This window comes from Crocuta crocuta, unplaced genomic scaffold (assembly GCF_008692635.1).
Source record: "Crocuta crocuta isolate KB4526 unplaced genomic scaffold, BGI_CrCroc_1.0 scaffold392, whole genome shotgun sequence".
Classification (NCBI taxonomy): Eukaryota; Metazoa; Chordata; class Mammalia; order Carnivora; family Hyaenidae; genus Crocuta; species Crocuta crocuta.
This window is the reverse complement of record NW_027530363.1, coordinates 108,243-132,519: the sequence shown is the minus strand read 5'-3', so window position 1 is coordinate 132,519 and position 24,277 is coordinate 108,243. Positions and strand designations below refer to the sequence as shown.

Here is a 24,277-nt window from a genome sequence, read left to right as displayed (position 1 = left end):
AACCACATCTTCTTGATCCATTCATCCGTTGATGGACACTTAGGCTCTTTCCATGTTTTGGCTATTGTGGAGAGTGCTGCTATGAACATTGGGGTACATGTGCTCCTATGCCTCAGCATTNTTCTATTGTTAATTTTTTGAGGAACATCCACACTGTTTTCCAGAGGGGCTGCACCAATTTCCATTCCCACCAACAGTGTAAGAGGGTGTCCGTTTCTCCACATCCTCGCCAGCATCTAGAGTTTTCTGATTTGCCCATTTTAGCCACTATGGCTGGTGTGAGGTGGTATGTCAGTGTGGTTTTGATTTGTATTTCCCTGATGAGGAGTGATAATGAACATCTTTTTATGTGTCTGTTGGCCATCTGGATGTCCTCTTTGGAGAAGTGTCCATATCTTCTGCCCATTTCTTTACTAGGTTGTTTGTTTTTCGGGTGTGGAGTGTGGGGAGTTTCTTATAGATTTTGGATATTTAACCCTTTATCTGATATGTCACTTGCAACTATCATTTCCCATTCCATTGGTTGCTATTAGTTTTATGGATTGTCTCCTTTGCATTGCAGAAGTTTTAATCTTGATGAGGTCCCAATAGTTTATTTTTGCTCTTGATTCTTTTGCTTTTGGGGATGTGTCAGGTAAGAAATTGCTGTGGTGGAGGTCAAGGAGTTTGCTTCCAGCTTTCTCCTCTAGGGTTTTGATGGTTTCCTGTCTCACATTCAGGTCCTTTATCCATTTTGAGTTTATTTTTGTGTATGGTGTGAGAAAATGATCTAGTTTCATTCTTCTGCATGTTGCTGTCCAGTTCTCCCAACACCATCTGTTAAAAAGGCTGTCTTTTTTCCATTGGATATTCTTTCCTGCTTTGTCAAAGATTAGTTGGCTGTATACTTTTGGGTCCACTTCTGAGTTCTCAATACTGTTCCATTGGTCTATGTGTCTGTTTTTGTGCCAATACCATACTGTCTTGATGATGACAGCTTTGTAGTAGAGGCTAAAGTCTGGGATGGTGATACCTCCCGTTTTGGTTTTCTTTTTCAGTATTACTTTGGCTATTCGGGGTCTTTTGTGGTTCCATACAAATTTTTGGATAGTTTGTTCTAGGTTTGAGAAGTATGCTGGTGCAATTTTGATTGGGATTGAATTGCATGTGTAGATTGCTTTGGGTAGTAATGACATTTTAACTACATTTCTTCTTCCAATCCATGAGCATGGAATGTTTATCCATTTCTTTGTGTCTTCTTCAATCTCCTTCATAAGTTTTCTATAGTGTTCTTCATACATATCTCTTGTATCCTTGGTTGGGTTTATCCTAGGCACTTTATGGGGTTTTTTTGTGCAATTGTGAATGGGATCAGTTTCTTGATTTCTCTTTCTGTTGCTTCATTTTTGGTGTATAAGAATGCAATTGAATTCTGCACGTTGATTTTGTACCCTGCAACGTTGCTGAATTCTTGGATCAGTTCTAGTAGGCTTCTGGTGGAGTCTGTCGGGTTTTCTATGTAGAGTTTCATGTCCCCTGTGAAAAGTGAAAAATTTACTTCTTCTTTGCCAATTCTGATGCCTTTTATTTCCTTTTGTTTTCTAATGGCTGATGCCAGGACTTCCTGCACTATGGTAAACAACAGTAGTGAGAGTGGACATTCCTGTCGTGTTCCTGATCTCAGGAGGAAGCTCTCAGGTTTTCCCCATTGAGGATGATGTTAGCTGAGGGCTTCTCAAAGATGGCTTTTATGATGTTTAAGTAAGTTTCTTCTATCCCAACTTTCTCTAGAGTCTTTATTAAGAAGGGATGCTGTATTTTGTCCAATGCTTTTCCTGCTCTATCGACAGGATCATATGGTTTTTATCTTTTGTTGATGTGATGTATCTCATTTATTGATTTGTGAATATTGAACCAATTCCTGCAACCCAGGGATGAATCCCACTTGATCATGGGGGATAGTTCTTTTTATGTGTTGTTACATTCAACTTGCAAGTATCTTGTCGAGGATTTTTGCATCCGTATTCAAGGATATTGGCCTGTATTTCTCTTTTTATCTGGATCTCTGTCTGGCTTGGGAATCAGAGTGATGCTGGCTTCATAAAACGAGTCTGGGAGTTTTCCTTCGCTTTCTATTTTTTGGAATAGCTTGAGAAGAATTGGGATTAATTCTGTTTTAAATGTCTGGTAGAATTCGCCAGGGAAGCCATTGGGCCCAGGGCTTTTACTTGTTGGGACATTTTTGATATCTGATTCGATGTCTTCACTAGTTGTGAGCCTGTTCAGATTTTCTCTCTCTTCCCGTGTGAATATTGGTAGTGAGTGTGTGTTTAGGAATTTGTCCATTTCTTCTAAGTTGTCCAATTTGTTGGTATATAGTTTTTCACAGTATTCACTGATAATTACTTGTATTTCTGNTATTTCTGCTCTGATTTTTACTATTTCTCTTCTTTTACTGGGTTTGGAGTGCTCTTGTTGCTCTGCCTCTAGTTTCTTAGGGGAAGCTGTTAGATTTTGCATTTGCAGTTTTTCTAATTTCTTGAAATAGANGAGCCCGATGCGGGGCTCGAACCCACGAACCGCGAGATCATGACCTAAGCGAAATTCGGACGCCCAACCGACTAAGCCACCCAGGCGCCCCGAAGTCTATTGTTTCTTTAGTGATCTTCTGTCTGGTTGATCTATCCATTGCTGTAAGTGGAGTATTAAAGTCCCCTGCTGTTAGCACATTCTTATCCATGACAGTGTTTCTGATTGTGATTAATTGTTTTAAATATTTAGGTGTCCCATATTCGGTATGTATACATTTATAGTTAGTTCTTCCTGATGGATAGACCCTGTAATTATTATATAATGTCCTTCTTCTTCCCTTGTTATTGTCTTAATTTAAAATCCAGTTTGTCTGATATAAGTATAGCTCTCCAGCTTTCTTTTTGTTCCCATAATATGAAAGATATTTCTCCATCCCCTTACTTTTAATCTGAAGGTATCTTCCAGTCTAGAATGCGTTTCTTGTAGACGGCAAGTAGATGGATTTTTTTAATCCATTCTGCTATCCTATGTCTTTTGATTGGAGCATTCAGCCCATTTACATTCATTGTTATTATTGAAATATGTGGGTTTAGAGACATTGTGTCCTTTGTGGGATTCACGATTGTGGTGGTATCTCTGGTATCTTGCATTCCTTGCAACCCTTTCCTCAGAGAGTCCCCTTCAGGATTTCTTGTAGGTCTGGGTTAGTAGTGGCAAATTCTTTCAATTTTTGTTTGTTTGTAAAGACTTTTTATCTCTCCTTCTATTCTGAATGACAGGCTTGCTGGATAGAGGATTCTTGGCTGCATGTTTTTTTTCTTTCATCACATTGAAGATCTCCTGCTATTCCTTTCTGGCCTGCCAAGTTTCATTAGATAGGTCTGTCACCACTCTGATAGGTTTCCCTTTGTATGTGAGGGCCCTTTTCTCCCTAGCTGCTTTCAAAATTCTCTCTTTGTCCTTATATTTTGCCAGTTTCACTATGATATGTCGTGCAAATGATCGATTCAAGTTACATCTGAGGGGAGTTCTCTGTGCCTCTTGAATTTCAACTTCTACATCCCTCTCCAGGTCAGGGAAGTTCTCTGCTATAATTTGTTCCAGGACTCCTTCAGCACCTTTCCCTCTCTCTTCCTCTTCTGGAATTTCTATGATACGGATATTGTTCCGTTTGATTGTATCGCTGAGGTCTCGAACTCTTCTTTCATGTTCCTGAATCAGTTTATCTCTCTTTTTCTCTATTTCTTCTTTTTCTATAACAGTGTCTTCTAAATCACTTATTCTCCTTTCTGCCTCTTCAATCCATGCATTGGACACCTTCTGTTTATTATGTATCTCATTTAACCAATTTTTTAATTCACCATAACAATTTTTAAGCTCCATATTGTTTGTAGCCATAGTTTCTCTGATGTCCTCCATGCTTTTTTCAAGCTCGTCGATTAATTTTATGATTAATGTTCTAAATTCTTGTTCAGTTATGTTTCTTATATCTGTTTTGAGCAGTTCTCTAGCTGTCATTTCCTCCTGGAGTTTCTTTGGAGGAAAGTTCTTCCATTTTGTCATTTTGGTTAGCTTTCTATCTCTTGTTAATTTTAAAGGCTTGTTGTACACATGTACCCTTCGAGAGTTCTGCAGTATTAGAGAGGGCTCTTTTGACTGTTCAGGGCCTGTCTGTTCAGGAAGTGGTCTTTGGATGGTGTCTCTTGGTTTCTCTTGTTGAGCGTTTGGTTATTTTGTTTCCCTACTAGTAGTGGTATTTGGGACCTTCCCCCATGTGTGGTTTGGCTTGTTTCTTGATGCAGCCCTGGATAAAGAAAACAGACAACCACAGAGGGAACACAGGTACACAAACGCACAGACAAAACCAATAAACACGCAAACCCAGGCTCAGGAAAAACAGCTACAACAACAACAAAACAGCTATATGGAGGGATGGGCGTGGTTTGGTGTATGCAGGTCTTGTCTCCACTGTGTCTGCTGGCATCCCTGAGGCCCCTCCTTGGTGGTTGGTGTAGAGAGGAATGATGTCGCCCCAGTCCCTTCTCTGCCAAGCATTGCAAATCACTTCATCAGTTGGATCTCCCTGTGCTGAGGATGTAGGCAAATTGGGCAGAGTTCTATGCCCCACACCCTGCCTGTTTCCAGGTCCCAGTCTGCAGGCATTGTCATACTGCCCTGAACAGTCCTGCAGGCCGCTGCTTCCCTGTTGCCTGGGGGTTGAGTGGGGGTTGGGGGAATTGTCGCAGCCTCAGATCCACCAGGATCAAGCAGGGATACAACCAGAGTGCGTTCCTGGAACTTAGCAACTTCAGGTCTGTAGTCTGCATCGCTGCAGCGCGCCGCGCGTCTTCAGTGGGCCGCTGTCCAGCGCACAGCTGCGGCTTCACCTGGCGCCAGGACCACCTCCGCAGGTGTTGTTGCTAGTTCACCGGGCCGCTGCCCCCATGTATGGTGCTGGATACATGGCAGGTCAGTTTTTCCTGGCGCCTTCTGGGACTAGGGCACCTAGTTTAAAGTCACACCCCAGACAGAGTTAAAAAACACTGTTTTTCCAAGCTGAGTTGTTTTTTTTTTTCCTCTTCTCCAGGGACGGTTCTAAGAACAATCTCAGCTTCTCTTGCCTTTCTCCTGGACTCCAGGCAGTTCGCTGCCACTCACTGGTTTATCACTCTCTGCAGCTGCACGCAAGCCAGGTTCCCTCCCCTCCCTCTCTATCTAGGTCCCATCCTGCTTTTATCTTCCCCAGTTCGCACTCACGCGCTTATGAGGTTTCCTTCCCAGTGTACTCTGTCTCTTTCTCTTCCCAAACTCCTGTGGCTCAGTGTCCTACGACTTCAGGCCATCTCTGTTTGAGAGATGGGTTCAGGCGAAATGTACTTAGCTCCTTACTTCGCCATCTTGCTCAGGTGTTCAATTTTGAAATCTGTATCTCATTTTTAAAAGTGAGCTTGACTTTAATTTATTTGATGATGTTGATGTTGAACATCTTTTCGTGTTTCTTTTGGTCATCTGTATGTCTTCTTTGGATTTGTTTTGTTTTGTTTGATTGAATATATAGGTGAAATTATATGGTATTTTATTTCTCAATATGAATTATTTCACTTAGTAAAATACCTTCTAGTTCCATCCATGTTGACACAAGTGGAAAGATTTCATTCTTTTGTATGGTTGAGAAATATTCCATTGAACATATATATCGCATCTTCTTTATCCATTCATCTATCTATAAACTTTTAGGTTGCTTTTATATCTTAGGTAATGTTAATAATGCTGCATTAAGCATAGCAGAGCATATAACTTTTTGAATTGGTGTTTTATTTTGGAGGGTAAATACCCAACAGTGGCAATACCAGATCTTATGGTAGTTATATTTTTATATTTTTTGAGAAACCTTTATGCTGTTTTTCCTAGTGGCCACAGCAGTGTACATTCCCACCAACAGTGCACAAGGGCTTCATTCTTGGGTTTTCTCACCAGCACTTTTTATTTCTTCTCTTTATTATACTAGTCATTTTGATTGATGTGAAGCAATAGCTCATTGTGGTTTTGATTTGTATTTCTCTGATAATTAGTGATGTTGAGAAATATTTAATGTGTCTGTTGGCTATGTGTAGATCTTTAGAAAAAAAATATCTACTCATGTCATTAACTTATTTTTTTATTTGGACCTTTTGGCACTGGGTTGTATGAGTCCTTTCCATGTTTTGCATTTTAAATCCTTTTCAAATATATTATTTGCAAATACCTTCTCCCATTCAGTGAGTTGCTTTTTTTGTCAACGTTTCTCTTCGCTGTGAAAAAGATTTTTAGTTTAACGTAGTCTCAATAGTTTATTTTTACTTCTCCCTTGCTTGAGGAGACACTCCCAGAAAAATGTTGCTAAAGTCTATGTTAGAGAAATTACTCCCTAGTTTTTAGGAGTTTTATGGTTTGAAGTCTTAAATTTGGGTCGTAAACTAATTTTGGCAAGATTCTGACAAGGGACTTGTCCAATGTCATTCTCTTACATGTAACAGTCAAATTTTCCCAATGCTTTATTGAAAAGACTCTTTTCCCTACTGTGTATTTTTTCCTTCCTTTGTTGTAGATTAGCTGATCCTATTCATGAGTTAATTTCTGGGTTCTGTATTCTGTTCTACTGATCTATTTCTGCGCCAGTACCATACTATTTTGATTACTACTGCTTTGAATCTGGGATTGTGATACTTCTAGCTTTGTTCTTCTCTCTCAAGATTGTTCCTGCTCATTGGAGTCTTTTGTCCTTCTTACAAATATTAGGATTATTTGTTGTACTTCTATGTGAAAAGTTCTATTAGTAGTTTGATAAGGATTGCATTAAATTTGTAGATTGCATTGATTAGTATGGACTTTTTAAAAATATGAATTCTTCTGAAATATAGGCAGTGTATATTTTTCTATTTCTTTCATCTTCAATTTCTGTCATCAAGGTCTTACAGTTATCAGAGGACAGGTCTTTCGTCTTCTTGATTAAATTTATTCCTAGTTATTTTATTCTTTTTGATGCAATTGGAAATTAAATTGTTTTCTTAATACTTTGAAACATTTTAATAAAACCTTGTTTTTCTATGCATTTATTAAATATTCACTGAGTGATGGTTCCATGTCAAAACTGATTTTTTCCCTATCCTGAATATCTGCTAGGCACTACCCCTAGTGTTAAGTATATTTGTAACAGTCTGTCAATCCCACACTTCCTGCCTAGTTGGTCCCTCATTCTAGGCCTATCATTGTTCCTCACAGATACCCAGAAAAAAGAGTGCCAAGGGGCGCCTGGGTGGCTTAGTCGGTTAAGCGTCCAACTTTCACTTAGGTCATGATCTTGCGGTTCGTGGGTTCGAGCCCCGCGTCGGGCTCTGTGCTGACTGCCAGCTCAGAGCCTGGAGCCTGTTTCAGTCTGTGACGCCCTCTCTCTCTGACCCTCCCCTGCTCACGCTGTCTCTCTCTCTCTCTCCTAGAAATAAATAAAAAATATTGTAAAAAAAAGTTTAAAAAAAAAAGAGTGCCAAGGAAAGAAGTTGGTACCCCTGGTGATGTGAAAGGTGGGTGCCCTTATCTTAGATAAAGTCCATAATGGATCTGGGTTGACTCTAACTTCTCCCATGTCCAGTGCTCATGTTCCCTTTATCCAGACGTCAGTTCCTCATTTTTAAATGTTTATTTATTTTGAGAAAGATTGAGAGAGCACAAGCAGGGAAGGGGCAGAGGGAGAGGGAGAAAATCCCAAGCAGGCCCTGCACTCTTAAGGCACAACCTGACACAGGGCCTGATTCCACAAACTGTGAGATCATGACCTGAGCCAAAATCAAGAGTTGAACACTTAACCAACTGAACCTCCCAGCCACCCCCACTTTTTTTTTATAGATAAGAACAAACCATATCAATTTGTGAACTGGTGGAGATTTTATGGTTAATTAGAATACCCTTATAATTAGAATACCTTATAATTAGAATACCTTATAATTAGAATACCCTTATAATTAGAATACCTTATATACTTTATATATATACCTTATATAAATGAATCATCCATTTATAAAGTACAAGTGAAATTGAACCAGGAAAACTACTTCGTTTATCTATTTAAGAGGTAAATATTTTTCCACACATAACTTATATTAATAATAACTTCCATATGTTCAAGTGTATATGATGTGAAAGATGTTTTGGGGCCTGCTCTCTTTCAGGTGCTTATGATGTAGAGGTGTTTTGGTGCCTACATTTATACATTAATAACAAGCAAAAAGTGCTATTATTTCCAGGTTCCAGATAGGGGACTGAGTTACAAATGTTCCAGGGCCCCAGAAAGTGAATGACATGTGCAAGCCTGCATGTATTGACTCTGAGATTGAGCTGAAACAGTGCCAGTTGAAGTCATGCGAATAGTTCCTTAGGATTATTGATTGCTTGAGTGTATTTTCCACATGAAAAGTTCAATGTCTCATTGTGGATCAATACCAGTGTATGAAGAAAAATGCAAGAATTTCAGATTTCCAAGAGTTGACAAGAAAAGACCCTTGGGTGATGAGAGGGTGAGTCATTACTGGACAAGTAAGCAATAGACCTGCACAGAAAAGATGGATAAAAGACATTTTGATACCTCTGGTTCTCTATTTTGTTTCTATAGACAGCACATAGAAAATATGGGTAAGTTTCATAAGAGTTAGTGAATAGCAGTAGAGAAAATGAGAAGCCAGATTCTAGGACAGGAAAGATCAGATAGGTCACCTGAGACACACACACACACACACACACACACACATACACACACACACAGACATTGTCATTTTATTAAATTATACAACTACTGATTGCATTGCTTAATACATGTCAGTTCTGGAAAAAAAAAAAAAACACAATATGTGTATAGATACATGTTCTTGTGGTTGCTAAATGTTCCAGACCCTTTCAATAGTGTGACCACATATGATCGCACCCACTATGTTATACTGTCCATCCACATAAGACTGGGCTATTATACCCTGACACATCATGATCTGAGATAAATCTTTTTGAGTGTTCTAAACAAAATGGGACAAAATTTAATATTAATGTATTTCTCAGGTACTGACAAAGAATATTGAGACTATTGCTTATTAATAATTCTTAAAATTTATTGAATGCTTACCTATTGTAAGGTACTGTGCTAAGTATTTTATGTGCATTATCTCGTTTAGTCTTGAAGTACACTTATGATGAAGGAGTTTGGGGTATGTTTAATAACGTTTGGGCTCCAGAGTCAAGCTGCACATGTTCAAATCTTGCCCTTGTAGCTAAGAGCTCTCTGCCATTTGGTAATTGATTTACACCATTTAAGGTTTTTTTTTCTTTAAATAAAATGGGAAATGAAAATTTTGTGAATAAATAAGAACTTAGTGTCAAACATTGAGGAAAACACTTGCATGTAATTAGAGTCGAGTATTTTTAGCCATTATTACTTTTGTTATTTTTACTTTCCAGATGAGGAAAAATAAGTTTCAAAAAGCCCACCAGCTTCATTAAATCTTTTTTTGGAAAGTGAAGAAAAACCCAACGATGACATGCTTCCTTCCATTCATTTCTTGGCACCAGACACATAGGCTCTTCATTTTGGCCATGGAGCTGGGACTTTCCTCTACCTGGATTACACAACTCCATTCCTCTACATAGAAGTAAAATCCATTTCTTCTCTTCCTTTTGTGCTCCTCTGGCTTAAATGCTTTCTACGAAAGACTTTCCATGTCACTTCACCTGAAAGAGGTGCATTCCTTGATCAGAAAACTTCAGCTCTTTCTTTAAGATTACTTACCACACTATAATAATGTTTTTCTTAGTTGCTTACTTTCTGTACCGAATGCTAAAATACAATCTCCCTGAGTGTTGACCAGATTTCTTTTCATTATGGAAGTATTCTAAGATGTGGTCAATGCTTGTACATAATAGGCACTCAAAATATATTTGCCTGGATACACTGAGTAAAAATTTCAATGCAGACATGGGAAGTACTTGAGATCCCTAGCCTACTAAACCGGATTATAAATCAGTTTATGCACTAGTAATGTTGTTACCACCTACTATTTTCTCCTTGGTATATCTATCCTACGTGGTTTTGGAGTGTAGGCATATCTTCATTTATTACAATTTACATATTGCCTTTTTTAAAAAATATAAATTGAAGGTTTGTGGAAACCCTGCAACAAGACTATCAGCAACAGTTTTTCAAAGCATTTCCTCACTTTTTGTCTCTCCATCACAGTTTGGTAATTATACAGTATTTCATTTTTCTAAGGTATATTTGTTATGACGTTCTGTTATAAGTGATCTTTGATATAACTGTTGTTACTTTTTTTGGATACAATGAACCATACTATATAAGACAGTAAACTTAATGGATAACATTCTGTATGCTCTGAATGCTCCAAACCAGCTGTTTCTTTTCTCTCTCTCTCTCTCTCTCTCTCTCTCTCCCTCTGTCTCTAGGTCTGTCTCTCTTTCTCGGCCTACCTATTCCCTGAGACACAACAATATTGAAATTAGGCCAATTAGAAACCCTACAATGACTACTAAGTATTCAAGTGAAAGTAAGTGTCAGATCTTTTATTTTATTTATTTATTTTTCTTTTATACTCTATTGTCAAGTTGCTTTCCATATAACACCCAGTGTTCATCTCCACAAGTGCCCTCCTCAATTCCCATCACCCTCATTCCCCTCCCCCCCACCCTCATCAGTCCTCAGTTTGTTCTCAGCGTTCAAGAGTCTCTTATGGTTTGCCTCCCTCCCCTTAACTACTTTTTACCCTTCCCCTACCCTATGGTCCTCCGTTAAGTTTCTCCTATTCAACATATAAGTGAAAACATATGGTATCTGTCCTCTCTGCCTGACTTATTTCACTTAGCATAACACCCTCGAGTTCCATCCATGTTGCTACACATGGCCATATTTCATTCTTTCTCATTGCCATGGAGTATTCCATTGTATAGATAAACCACATATTCTTGATCCATTCATCAGCTGATTGGCACTTAGGCTTTTTCCATCATTTGGCTATTGTTGAAAGTGCTGCTATGAACATTGGGGTACATGTGCTCCTATGCATCAGCACTCCTGTATCCCTTGGGTACATCCTAGCATCCTAGCAGTGCTATCGCTGAGTATAGGGGAGATCGACTATTAGTTTTTTGAGGAACTTCCACACTGTTTTCCAGAGGGGCTGCTCCAGCGTACATTCCCACCAACAGTGTAGGAGGGTGCCCGTTTCTCCACATCCTCCCAGCATCTAGAGTCTCCTGGTCATTTTAGCCACTCTGACCAGCATGAGGTAATATCTCAGTGTGGTTTTGATTTGTATTTCCCTGATGATGAGTGATGCTGAGCATCATTTCATGTGTCTGTTGGCCATCTGGATGTCCTCTTTGGAGAAGTGTCTGTTCATGTCTTCTGCCCATTTCTTCACTGGATTGTTTGTTTTTCGGGTGTGGAGGTTGGTGAGTTCCTTATATATTTTGAATATTAGCTCCTTATCCAATATGTCATTTGCAACTAACTTTTCCCATTCTTTTGGTTGCCTATTAGTTCTGTTGACTGTTTCCTTTGACATGCAGAAGGTTTTTATCTTGATGAGGTTCCAATAGTTCATTTTGCTCTTGATTCCCTTGCCTTCGGAGATGTGTCGAGTAAGAAATTGCAGCGGTTGAGGTCAACGAGGTTGTTTCCTGCTTTCTCCGATAGGGTTTTGATGGTTTCCAATCTCCCAGTCAGGTCCTTCATTCATTTTGAGTTTATTTTTGTGTATGGTGTAAGAAAGTGGTCTAGTTTCATTCTTCTGCATGTTGCTGTCCAATTGTCCTAGCACTATCTGTTAAAGAGACTGTGTTTTCTCCATTAGATACTCTTTCCTGCTTTGTCAAAGATTAGTGGGCCATACATTTGTGGCTCCAATTCTGAGTTCTCTATTCTATTTCATTGGTCTATGTGTTTGTCTTTGTGCTAATACCATACTGTCTTGATGATGACAGTTTTGTAGTAGCGGCTAAAGTCTGGGATGGTGATGCCTCCCATTTTGGTTTTCTTCTTCAAAATTACTTTGGCTATTCGGGGTCTTTTGTGGTTCTATATAAATTTTAGGATGGTTTGTTCTATCTTTGAGAAGAATCTGGTGCAATTTTGATTGGGATTGCATTGAATGTGTAGATTGCTTTGGGTAGTAATGACGTTTTAACTATATTTATTCTTCCAATCCATGAGCACGGAATGTTTGTCCATTTCATTGTGTCTTCTTCAATTTCCTACATAAGCTTTCTATAGTTCTCAACATACAAATCTTTTACATCTTTGGTTCAGTTTATTCCTATATATTTTATGGTTTTGGGTATAATTGTGAATGGGATCAGTTTCTTGATTTCTTTTTCTGTTGCTTCACTACTGGTGTATAAAAATGCAACTGATTTCTGTATGTTGATTTTGTATCCTGTGACTTTGCTGAATTCATGGATCAGTTGTAGTAGACTTCTGGTGAAGTTTGTCAGGTTTTCCATGTAAAGTATTATGTCATCTGTGAAAAGTGAAAGTTTGACTTCTTCTTTACCAATTCTGATGCCTTTTATTTCCTTTCGTTGTCTGATTGCTGATGATATGACTTCCAGCACTATTTAACAACAGTGGTGAGAATGGGCATCCCTGTTGTGTTCCTCATCTCAGGGGAGAAAACTCTCAGTTTTTCCCATTGAGGATGATATTAGCTGTGGGCTTCTCATAAATGGCTATTATGTTTAAGTAGATTTCTGCTATTCTGACTTTCTCGAGGATGTTTTTTTTAAGAAGGAATGCTGTATGTTGTCAAATGTTTTTTTCTGCATCTATAGATAGGATCATATGGTTTTTATCTTTTCTTTTGTTGACGTGATGTGTCACATTGATTGATTTGTGAATACTGAAGCAGGCTTGTGATCCAAGAATGAATCCCACCTGATCATGGTGGATAATTCTTTTTATATGCTGTTGAATTCAATTTGCAAGTATTTTTTGAAGATCTTCACATCCGTATTCATCGAAGATATTGGCCTGTAAATCTCTCTTTTTTTTTTTTTTTTTTCTGCTGGGATTCTCTGGCTTGGGAATCAAAGTGATGCTGTCTTTGTAGAATGAGTCCAGAAGTTTTCCTTTCACTTGAATTTTTTTTAAATGTTTTATTTATTTCTAGGAGAGAGAGAGAGAGAGACAGCGTGAGCAGGGGAGGGTCAGAGAGAGAGGGAGTCACNCTTCTGCCCATTTCTTCACTGGGTTGTTTGTTTTTCAGGTGTGGAGTTTGGTGAGTTCCTTATAGATTTTGGATATTAACCCTTTATCTGATATGTCATTTGCAACTATCTTTTCCCATTCCGCATGTGCATGGTATGATCTCAATTCTTTTATATTTATTGAGGGCTGCTTTATGTCCCAGTATGTGATCTATCTTGGAGAACGTGTCATGCCCACTTGAGAAGAAAGTAAATTCCCTGGCCTCAGGATGTAACGTTCTAAATATATCCGTCAGATCCATCTCGTCCGTGTGTCTTTCAAATCCATTCTTTCTTTAGTGATTTTCTGTCTGGTTGACCTATCCATTGCTTAAGCGGAGTATTAAAGTCCCCTGCTGTTAGCACATTCTTATATATATGCTTGTTTCTGTTTGCGATTAATTGTTTTTAGATATTTAGGTGCTCCTATATTCGGTGCGTAGACATTTATGATAGTTGGTTCTTCCTGATGGATGGACCCTGTAATTATTATGTAGTGCCCTTCTTCCTTCATCCCTTGTTATTGTCTTTAATTTAAAGTCCAGTTTGTCTGATATAAGTATAGCTACTCCGGCTTTCTTTTGATTTCCTGTAGCATGATATATATTTCTCCATCCCCTTACTTTTAATCTGAAGGTATCTTCCCGTCTAAAATGAGTTTCTTGTAGACAGCATATAGATGGATTTTGTTTTTTTATCCATTCTGCTACCCTATGTCTTTTGATTGGAGCATTCAGCCCATTTACCTTCATTGTTATTATTGAAATATGTGGGTTTAGAGTCTTTGTGTCTTTTGTGGGGTTCAAGTTTGTGGTGGTGTCTCTGGTATATTTGTTCCTTTCAACCTTTCCTTCAGAGCGTCCCCCTCAGGATTTCTTGTAGGGCTGGGTTAGTGGTGTCAAATTCTTTCAATTTCTGTTTATTTGGAAAGGTTTTTGTCTCTCTATTTTGAATGACAGGCTTGCTGGATAGAGGATTCTTGGCTGCATATTTTTACTGTTCATCACATTGAAGATCTCCTGCCCTTCCTTTCTGGCCTGCCACGTTTCAGCAGATAGATCTGTCACTACTCTGATAAGTTTCCCTTTGTATGTTAGGGCCCTTTTCTCCCTAGGTGCTTTCAAAATTCTCTCCTTGCCCTTCTATTTTGCCAGTTTCATTTACTTCCTTCCCCAGGTCGGGGAAGTTCTCTGCTATAATTTGTTCCAGGACTCCTTTACCACCTTTCCCTCACTCTTCCTCTTCTCGGATTCCTATGATATGGATATTGTTGCGTTTGACCGTATCACTGGGCTCTTGAACACTTCTTTCCTGTTCCTGGATCAGTTTGTCTCTTTTTTTTGTCAGCTTCTTGTTTTTCTATAATGGTGTCTTCTGAATCACTTATTCTCCTTTCTCTTCTTCAATCCGTGCATTAGAGGCCTCTGTTATGTATTTCATTTATCGCATTTTTTAATTCTTCATGTCTATTTTTATTTTCCATTCTGTCTGTACCCATAGTTTCTTTGATGTCCCCTATGCTTTTTTCAAGCGCAGCTAGTAATTTTACCATTATTATTCTAAAATCTTGTTCAGTGATGCTGCTTATATCTGTTTTGAGGAGTCCATTAGATGTCATTTCTTCTTTCTTCTTGGAGTTTCTTTGGAGGAGAGCTCTTTCATTTCATCATTTTAGTTAGCTCTCCGGCTCTTGTTAGTTTTAAAGAAATGTTATGCTCTCTGCATCTGTGAGCGCTCTTATATCCAAGAAGACTCTTTGACAGTCCAGGGCCTATCCTTTCAGAGAGTGTTTTTTGAATGGTATCTCTTGGTCTCTCTTGTTGGGACCTTGGTTATTTTATTTTCCTATTTGTAGTGATATTTGGGACTCTCCACCTTGTGTATTCTGGCTTGTTTCTTGAGGTAACCCTGGAAAAGAAAACAGACAGACAAACACACAGGGAACAGGGAGACACAAACGCACAGAGCAATTCAACTAACATGCAAACTGAGAGGGAAAACGAAAAAGTTAAAAGATGGAGGAGGGAGGACGAATAATAGAGAGTATAAAATACATAAAAGTGTCAAAAAGGAGAAAAGAAAAGGAGAAAAGAAGAAAACTGATGAACAAAGAACGGTTTTAAGCATATACCCGGATTTCCCAGCTACAGTTAAATAGCCATGTGTATGCAATGCTGGTTGAAGAGCATAGAGAAAGAGAGAAAAGACAGGGCGGGGATGAGGCAAAATTGGAAATAGAATGAACAGGCAGAAGGGATAAGAAGCTTTTTTCAAAGAACTAAAGGGTAGAATATGATTGGATAGGTGAGAGAAGGACGCTGGTATTATCCAGAGAAACTATATAGTCTAATTACTCCTGAGAGAAAGAGATGAAAATGTTTGTAGTTGTAGAATTTACATCTACAGAATGGACTTGTTGTGATTGTTTAAGCAAGTCGGTGACCAGAGTTAATCAGTTTAGTGTTCTGGGGAAAAAAGAGAGAAAAGAGAAAAAAGAGGGAAAAAAAAAGCGTGAAGGGAAGCTCTCAAGCAGGGATGGCCGTGGTGTGATACAATGCGTCAGGCGGGAGTTCTGCCTTGAAGGTTGTGGGGAGGAGAGTGACGGTGCTCCAGTCCCTTCTTCAGCCAAGCGCTGCACCTCGCTTTTCTGTGCGTGTAACGTCTCGTACCAGGGGCGCAGCCAAAGTTGGTTGCACTCTTCTACTGAGGCCAGTTCCAGTCTCCAAATCCCAGTCCTCGCGTCCCGCTGAAATTGCCTTAGACACAACTTCCCAGGCAATCCCCTTGGGGCAATTCCAAGCCTCCTGCTTAACTCTGGGGGTGGAGTCAGAATTGCTGCTTCCTTCTCTGGGATGGGCTGGCGAGCATAGCGGGGGGGCTTGTCTTCCGGGTGCATCCAGCTGGTTCGAGTGAGGAAAACCATGTCCCTCTATGTCTCGTCACCCGAAACATGGACTTTTGGGCAAATCACCCAGGTTTTAGGGATTTGCCTTCCCTCTAGAGTTGTAGCCAGCCAAGAGCGCGGACGCCCGGTGCCCACGCGCGGCTGTTCCAGGGGCCCAAGCCAGCCGGGAGGACAATGGCGCCAGGCGCGCCGCTACTCTAGAAGTGCAGCCACTCAGGAGCCAGCACAAAGAAGCAGTCTGTGCCCTCAGCCCCTCCGGGACCAGTTGGCGTGAGGGGACCTGGCATGCACGTATTTGGCACACAGGGTGTTTCTTTTTCCTCCAAGCGGAGGTTTTTCTGTTTTGGACTCTCTTTCTTTACCCTCTCACTCCCCACACAGGGGGATCGCCTCTGACCCTGGCGTCTCTGATTCCAGCCTGATTTTATCTTCCCCAGTTCGCACTCACGTTAGAAGGCTTTCTCAGTGGGTTCTGCGTCCTTTTTCTCCCAATCTCTCAGGTTTCATAAGGTTTCCAATGGCTTCAGATCTTTTCCGTGTGATGTATGGAAGAGAGTGCAAGAACGGAGCTCCTTACTTCTCCGCCGTCTTGCCCCTCTCCCCATCACAATCATGTTTAAGCTCCATAGTCTTCATAGCAATAGCTTCTCTGTTGTCTTCCATGTCTTTTTTATGCCCAGCGATTAATTTTATGAATATTCTAAATTCTTGTTCAGTTATGTTGCTTATATCTGTTTTGAACAATTCTTTAGCTGTCACTTCTTCTTAGAATTTATTTAGAGGAGAAGTCTTCCTTTTATTCATTTTGTCTAGCTCTCTGTCTATTGTCAGTTTTAAAAGGTTGTTATGCGCTCTGCACCTGTGAGTACTGTTATCTTAAAGGAAGCTTATTGAGTGTCCATGGCCTGTCTTTTCACGTAGTATTCTTTTAATGGTGTTTCTTGGTCTCTCTTGTTTAGACTTTGGTTATTTTATTTCCCTATATGTGGTGTTATTTGAGACTCTCCACCATGTGTACTTTGGCTTATTTCTTGAGGTAGCCCTGGAAAGGAAAACAGACAGATAAACAGGGAACAAAGGCATGCACACACACAAATAAATCAAACAATCCAGAAAACGGAAAAGAAAAAAAAGAAACAAAAACAAAAACAGCAAAAGACAAAGGACAGTCTAAAAGTATAAAACCAGAAATCCCATCTACAAATAAAGAACAGGGTACTGAAGGAAGAGCATATACAAAGAGAGAGATGACAGAGGTGAGGAGAAAGAGAAGTTGAACATTGACCAGGCAGAGAGACTAAAAAGCTTAATTCAGGGGGCGCCTGGGTGGCTTAGTCGGTTAAGCGTCCGACTTTCGCTTAGGTCATGATCTTGCGGTTCGTGGGTTCGAGCCCCGCGTCGGGCTCTGTGCTGACTGCCAGCTCAGAGCCTGGAGCCTGTTTCAGTCTGTGACTCCCTCTCTCTCTGACCTTCCCCTGCTCATGCTGTCTCTCACACTCTCTCCTAGAAATAAATAAAACATTTAAAAAATACTCTTTTAAAAAGCTTAATTCAGATAAAGAGAAAGGAGAATATGGCAGGAGGTAAGGAGAATAGGAAAGAAAAGGAATTTAAAAAAGAAGGAAAATAACAAAGATAATGTTACCCAGAGAAACTGTATATTCCTATTATTTCAGAGACAGAAATGAAAGTAACGATGGAGATAGAACATGAATCAAGCGAATGGATTATTCATGCTTGTTTAAGGGAACCTATAATCAGAAAACTGGGTCCAGAGGAGGGGAGTGATAAGGACATGATAAGGAGAATGTCTGTCTGAATAGCAAGAATTGATCCAGGGTCAATCATGGCAATGTGTCAGTGTTGATCGTGGGAAAGGGGCTGCTTCTGTATTCCGTATACAGGCTCCAGTAACCAAGCAACTACTGTTACTCAGATGGGCATGGTTTGGTGTAGGTGGTTCTTGCCTCCACTATGAGTGATGGGCCCACCTTGGTGGTTGTGAGGAGAAATATGGTGACCCCAGTCCCCTCTTGAACCAGGTGTTGCAAAGCCCTCTTTTGGGTCTGATCTCACTGTACAGCGGATGCAGCCAAGGTTGGCCGTGTTTCATGTCCTGAGCCCAGCCTCGTTTCCAGATCTTACTCGGTTTGCAATGAATAATACGTAATACTCCACTATGAGTTGATCCAGCAACCCCTGGCACTTCTTAATGGGTGATGGAGGATCGAGTATGGGACGGGCTCCTCTTGAATCCAATTGCGACGGTGATCCCCCAGCACCCGGCCAAAGAAATCTCTGTGGCTAGAGGCGGGATTTTTCACCGATAGCCCTGCAGCTAGAGATGGGATGATACAATTCCTCTCTGTCCAGGCTGTGCTTTTTTCCTCCCTTCCAGGGACCATTCTAAGATTTTCCAGTCGCTTTTTTCCTTCTTTTTGTCTCTTCGCAGACAGGGCTCTCTCCCTTCAGTACGTATAGGAGAATCCATTAAGACAGAAAGTAGTATCATGGTTAGCAGGACTGTGAAGAGGAGACAATAAAAATGTATTGGTTATAAGATGAGAAAGTACAACTTGGAATTATGAAAATCTCCTAAGGACGGATGTAGGTGATGCTTCCATAAAAATGTGAATGTATGTACAATTCTTATGTGAAGAATTGTAGTTAAAAATAGTAATTCTTAATGTTTACTTATTTTTGAGAGAGAGACAGAAAGAGCATGAGCAAGGGAGGGACAGAAAGAAAGAGAGAGAGAGAGAGGGACAGAGGATCTGAAGCAGGTTCTGTGCTGACAGCAGAAGGTCTGATGGGGGGCTTGGACTCACAAACTGTGAGATCATGACCTGAACCAAAGTTGGACACTTAAATTGATGAAGCCACCCAGGTCCCCCAAAAAAGTTTATGTTATATATATTTTTATCACAAGAAAATGTAAAAAATAATTTAACGTAGACTGAGAGTACTCCTGCGTTAAAAAATAAAAAAAAATCTATATANAAATTCTGGAGACCATAGGAAATGTAAAAATATTTAACATTATCTGTATAAGAAGATCACTTTTGAAAATTATATCAATAGTATGTCAACAAAGAGAGTAATGATAATATATTAATAATACTTAATAAAATTTTAAAAATGTTTTATGGTACCATAGTAATTTCTAACATAGTGGCAATAGTTAAAAATAAATAATACTAAAACAAAGATTTATGTAAATTATATGATATTATAAAAATAATTCTGTTTATATGTTTATATGTCATTTACCATATCCCATTTTAGTGTATGAAATTTTTTATCAATATACTCCAAATTTCAAAATAAATCAATATACAGGCTCATTACTCGCATATACTTACTGAATAACAATACATAAAATATATGACTTCGTAAAACTTTAGAAATAAAATATTCAAAAATTCTGAATAAATGTAGTTGTTTCCCCACTGAATTGACCTTTAACAGATCTGTAAAATATTCTAAGCAAATTTTTAGAATTCTTTCCACAACTTCAGCCTAAGGCCATGCTGAGCTATTGGTGATATAACCTACATTATTTAAGTCTCAGTAGATTTTCCCAAGTGAACACACACACACCAGGTATTATTCTCCAAAGATGTCCTGGAAATCTTGATTGCTGCTGAGTATTTGTGGAGTTATCTAAAATATCAAGTGCAGGGATAAGAGATGAGTATATACATTGGTTCAAAAAATATTGAAAGAAGTCCACTCAGATAAATGACTCTATTCATATGATGACTATAGGACTACTGTCAGCCATCCAAATCAATAAGTTTTAAAAAATGGAATGTGATAAAAGATAGATATCCTAATTGTGTTTTTATCTCTCCTTTAAGAGTTGAGATACTTCTCTAAGTGTTTAAGATAATTTTGATGAAAATGAATTAATAACTGCTGTTTATAAACTAGTAAATTAATCAATTGCTATATCCAGGTGTCTCATTAACCACACAATGTGAAAACAAAACTTTATCTGACAAAAGTGGTTTCGAAAGATATTATATATATGAAAGAATAAAAGATGCTATACATAATATTTACTATGTATATTTACATATAATTAAAAGAAAAAGTGAATGGATTGATTGAACACTTGTATACTTAAAAATTAAAGCTCTCTTGAAACCTAAAGCATTAATCATTATACAATTCTGGAAAGACATGATGCTATACTTAATAATCAATTGCGAAATATCAGTGTAACAATGTGGATTTGAGAATACAATCAATGGCTGATATTATCTATGAGCATCTATGGACTTCTTTCCCAAGTTTCTGCTGAATAAAACTAAGGTCTACATTAAATGAAACTATATTTATGACAATATGGTCACTTTAAAAATAATTTTTTGTGATATTATATATACTAAATATTTATATAAATGCAAATGGAACTTCAAATTGAGAATTTTTCTGCACCAATACAGTTTTAGAAAAAGAACTGGCTTTCAGAGATACATATTACCTCTTGAGAAAAAGAAAGTAGTATATAATGTTCAGAGCTTGTGATGAGGATCCATCTACAGATGGGGAAGATTACAGCTAAATAAAGAATGCTATAGTGTAACATGTTTAACCTAGATTTTACTCTAAAGTAGTAGAATCACTTTTTTGCAAGCATGTGATGTGACCACATAACTGTTGATCTTGTTGAGTTAATTCTTTTGGTACTGTAATTGTGGACTATTTTTTTTATTAGAGAGAGAGACAGAGAAAGAGACTGAGAGTGAGGGGGGAGGGTCAGAGAGAGAGGGAGACACAGAATCCAAAGCAGGCTTCAGGCTCTGAACTGCCAGCACAGAACCCGACATGGGCTCGTACCCAACAGTGATGAGATCATGACCTGAGCTGAAGTCAACTCAGCCACCCAGGCACCCCTGACATTGTAGACTATTGACTGGATTGAAATCATTCCAGTTGAAAGGTGGGAAGTTTAGGAAATGAGTGATATAATCTAAGAGTTGGTGAAATTCAGAATCAGAATAGTTTAAGTGGAGTCTGAATGTGAATAGTTCTATTTTTTTTTTACAGCAAAAAGTAGTTTTTTGAAGTTTATTTATTTATTTTGAGAGAGAGCACAAGTAGGGAAGGGAGAGAATCCCAAACCCAGAGCCTGATGCAGGGCTCGAACTCACAAACTACAAGATCATGAACCGAGCTGAAACCAAGAGTCAGACACTTAACTGACTGAGTCACCCAGCTGCCCCAACAACAGGGCATGGTTATGAAGCTACTTCATAAATATGCTTTTTGGATGGGAAGGAAATTAGGGTTTTTGTAAGAGAAAGGGTTCAGTTATATTGCAGTAGGCTTTAGATCGGCTCACCTGAAATTCAATGAATAAAGCTAGCATGTAAGAGTTTATTCATCAATAATGATTGTAGTATTACTTACAATTTGTCAAATTTGTTTTTTTAAACCTGGATTTATGTTGGATTTTATTTTGCCAATGAGTACAAAGTGGTTAAATGATTCCCACAGTAAACTTATTGCTTATGTATACTTTTACCTTGTATGAATCTGCTCTTCCTAATGAAATGATTTCCTGCCTATGTTTTTTCAAAAGCATAAAAGGGAATTTATCATAAAGGTCAAATAGTAATGATTATATTTATCTGCCTATGGAAGTAATAATATATTTTCTCAACATAAATGAACCTTCTGGAAATAATTCAGACATTCATAGGAATAATGGATGTGTTGTGGTTCATTTTCAGCATAATTTTGCCTAATTTTACTGTATTCTGTGTCTAATCTTTCCATTGTATTCTTAAAATTTTCTGTACACACCACTAACCTTCTTGTAAAATAATAATTATATCTGTGTTAGCAACAGAGAATGCTCTTGAAAATCAAATTGTGCATTGAAACAATTTGGGAGTTATATCAGCGAGAAATCTAGGGATGACAGATGTGTGGATAAAAATGTTTTATGATGGAGGGGCACCTGGGTCACTCAGTTGGTTGAGCATCCAAATTCCGCTCAGGTCATGATATCATGGTTTGTGAGTTCCAGCCCTGCACTGGGTTCTGTTCTGACAGCTTGAAGCCTGACTCTCCTTCGAATTCTGAGTCTCCCCCTCTCTCTGTCCCTCCCATGCTCATGCTTTGTTTCTCAATAATGAAAACATCAAAAAAAAATAAAAATGTTATGATAGAAATGTTGATTTTATTGGCAAATGTGTTGATGAAGATGGTAAAATGTTGATTTGTTTTTTTTTCCAAAATAGTATTTATCATCATCATCATCATTTTATTTTATTATTATTATTTTTCAATGTTTTATTTATTTCTAGGAGAGAGATAGAGAGAGAGACAGCGTGAGCAGGAGAGGGTCAGAGAGCGAGGGAGTCACAGACTGAAACAGGCTCCAGGCTCTGAGCTGGCAGTCAGCACAGAGCCCGACGCGGGGCTCGAACCCACGAACCACGAGATCATGACCCAAGCGAAAGTCAGACGCTTAACCAACTAAGCCACCAAGGCACCCCTCATCATCATTATTTTAAAGTGCAATACCTCCTGGAAAGATCACAATGTAACTAAAATAATGGGAAAATTAACTTAATTCCCCATGGAAAATAATAACCAAATGTCTACAGATTTCTTCTCATTGGGGTGGTTCCCACCATCAAGAATTGGCCTGTTCTTCATTCTCATTGTTCTCATTTTCTTATTTGCTTTTTTGGCAATCTGTGCATGATCATCCTCATCCTTCTGGACACTCATCTCCACACACCCATGTACTTTCTACTTAGTAGCTCTCCCTCATGGACCTGAGAAGTCCATCTCCACGACTGTCCCCAAGGTGACTTCTGATTTTCTCTTTGGAGACAAGTCTATCTCCTTCATTGGGTGTGGGGTACAGAGCTTCTTCTTCTTGACTTTAGCAGATGCAGAAAATTACTATTTGCCTTTAAGCCCAATGATAGCTATGTGGCTATTTGATTTCCTCTCCACTATCCCATTTATATGAATAAAAGAGTATGTGTGCTGAAAATAATAGGATCTTGGATAATGGCCTCAATCAACACTTGTGCCTACTCTGTATATGCCCTCCATATATACCCTACTGTCGATCCAGGACCATCAACCATTTCTTCTGTGACGTCCTGACGATGTTGATTCTGGCCTGCATTGACACCTCGGCTTATGAGTATACAGTGCTTGTAAACACCACCCTCTTCCTTGTGTTTCCTTTCATTGGAATTGCCTGCTCCTATGGCTAGGTTCTTCTTGCCATCTGCCATGTTCACTCAGCAGAAGGAAGAAGACCTATTCGACCTGGAGCACCCACCTCACTGTGGTGACTTTCTACTATGCACCTTCTACTTAACACTTATCTACGCCTAATGTCCCTCAGATTTCCGACAAAGGACAAATTTCTGGCTGTTTCCTACACCATCCTGACCCTAATGCTATATGAAAGAAAATATATACTCTAAATATTATAAAATAGTGAATATTGATTTTTATGTTTCCCAATTTTCAGGAAAAGTGATAGATAAAGAGATTAGACATAAAGTTCTTCATGGAATTAGAAGTCCTCACACCATTAGAGAGGACATACAATCTTATATCATTTATGAGAGGGACCCTGGAGACATCTAGATGAATCATAGCAATTGAGAGCTCTGATCACATAGAATGAAGAGAGGGAAAGAGAGGAGGTACAGAGGGGAATGCATAATTATTACAGCTCAATGTGAGGATAAATAATCATTAGGGAAATGCAAAATGGACTATTAAAGAATTAGAGCCAATAAAAGAAAGCATGAGAACCAAAATTCTAAGGGGGACTCTGTATGGGAAGCTGCAAACACTACAAAGGACCAAAGAACATAACCATAAACACAAAATCTACAGATAACACAATAATGCTAAATTCATATCTTCCAATAATCACTGAATATAAATCTACAAAATGTCCCAATCAAAAGAAATAAAAAATCAGAGTGGATAAAACAACAACACCATCATCATTATCATCATCCTCCTCCTCCTCAACAACAACAACAAGATCCATCTAGATGCTGCCCATTAGAAACTCATTTTATTTTTTTATTT

General features: G+C 38.7%; 1 protein-coding gene and 1 pseudogene across 1 annotated transcript in view; both read left to right on the top strand.

Moving 5' to 3' along the window:
- The window catches only part of LOC144233285 (olfactory receptor 2L2-like), a 33,584-nt gene extending 15,225 nt beyond the window's left edge, over positions 1–18,359 (top strand). Inside the window, exons 2-3 of the mRNA XM_077766108.1 lie at positions 4,847–4,980; positions 18,232–18,359. Of these exons, the coding sequence (XP_077622234.1) occupies positions 4,847–4,980; positions 18,232–18,359 (262 nt within the window). The remainder of the gene's footprint in view (positions 1–4,846; positions 4,981–18,231) is intronic.
- Positions 18,360–22,784: 4,425 nt separating this feature from the next.
- Positions 22,785–23,655, top strand: LOC144233284 (olfactory receptor 2L3-like; annotated as a pseudogene).
- The last annotated feature ends 622 nt before the right edge of the window (positions 23,656–24,277 follow it).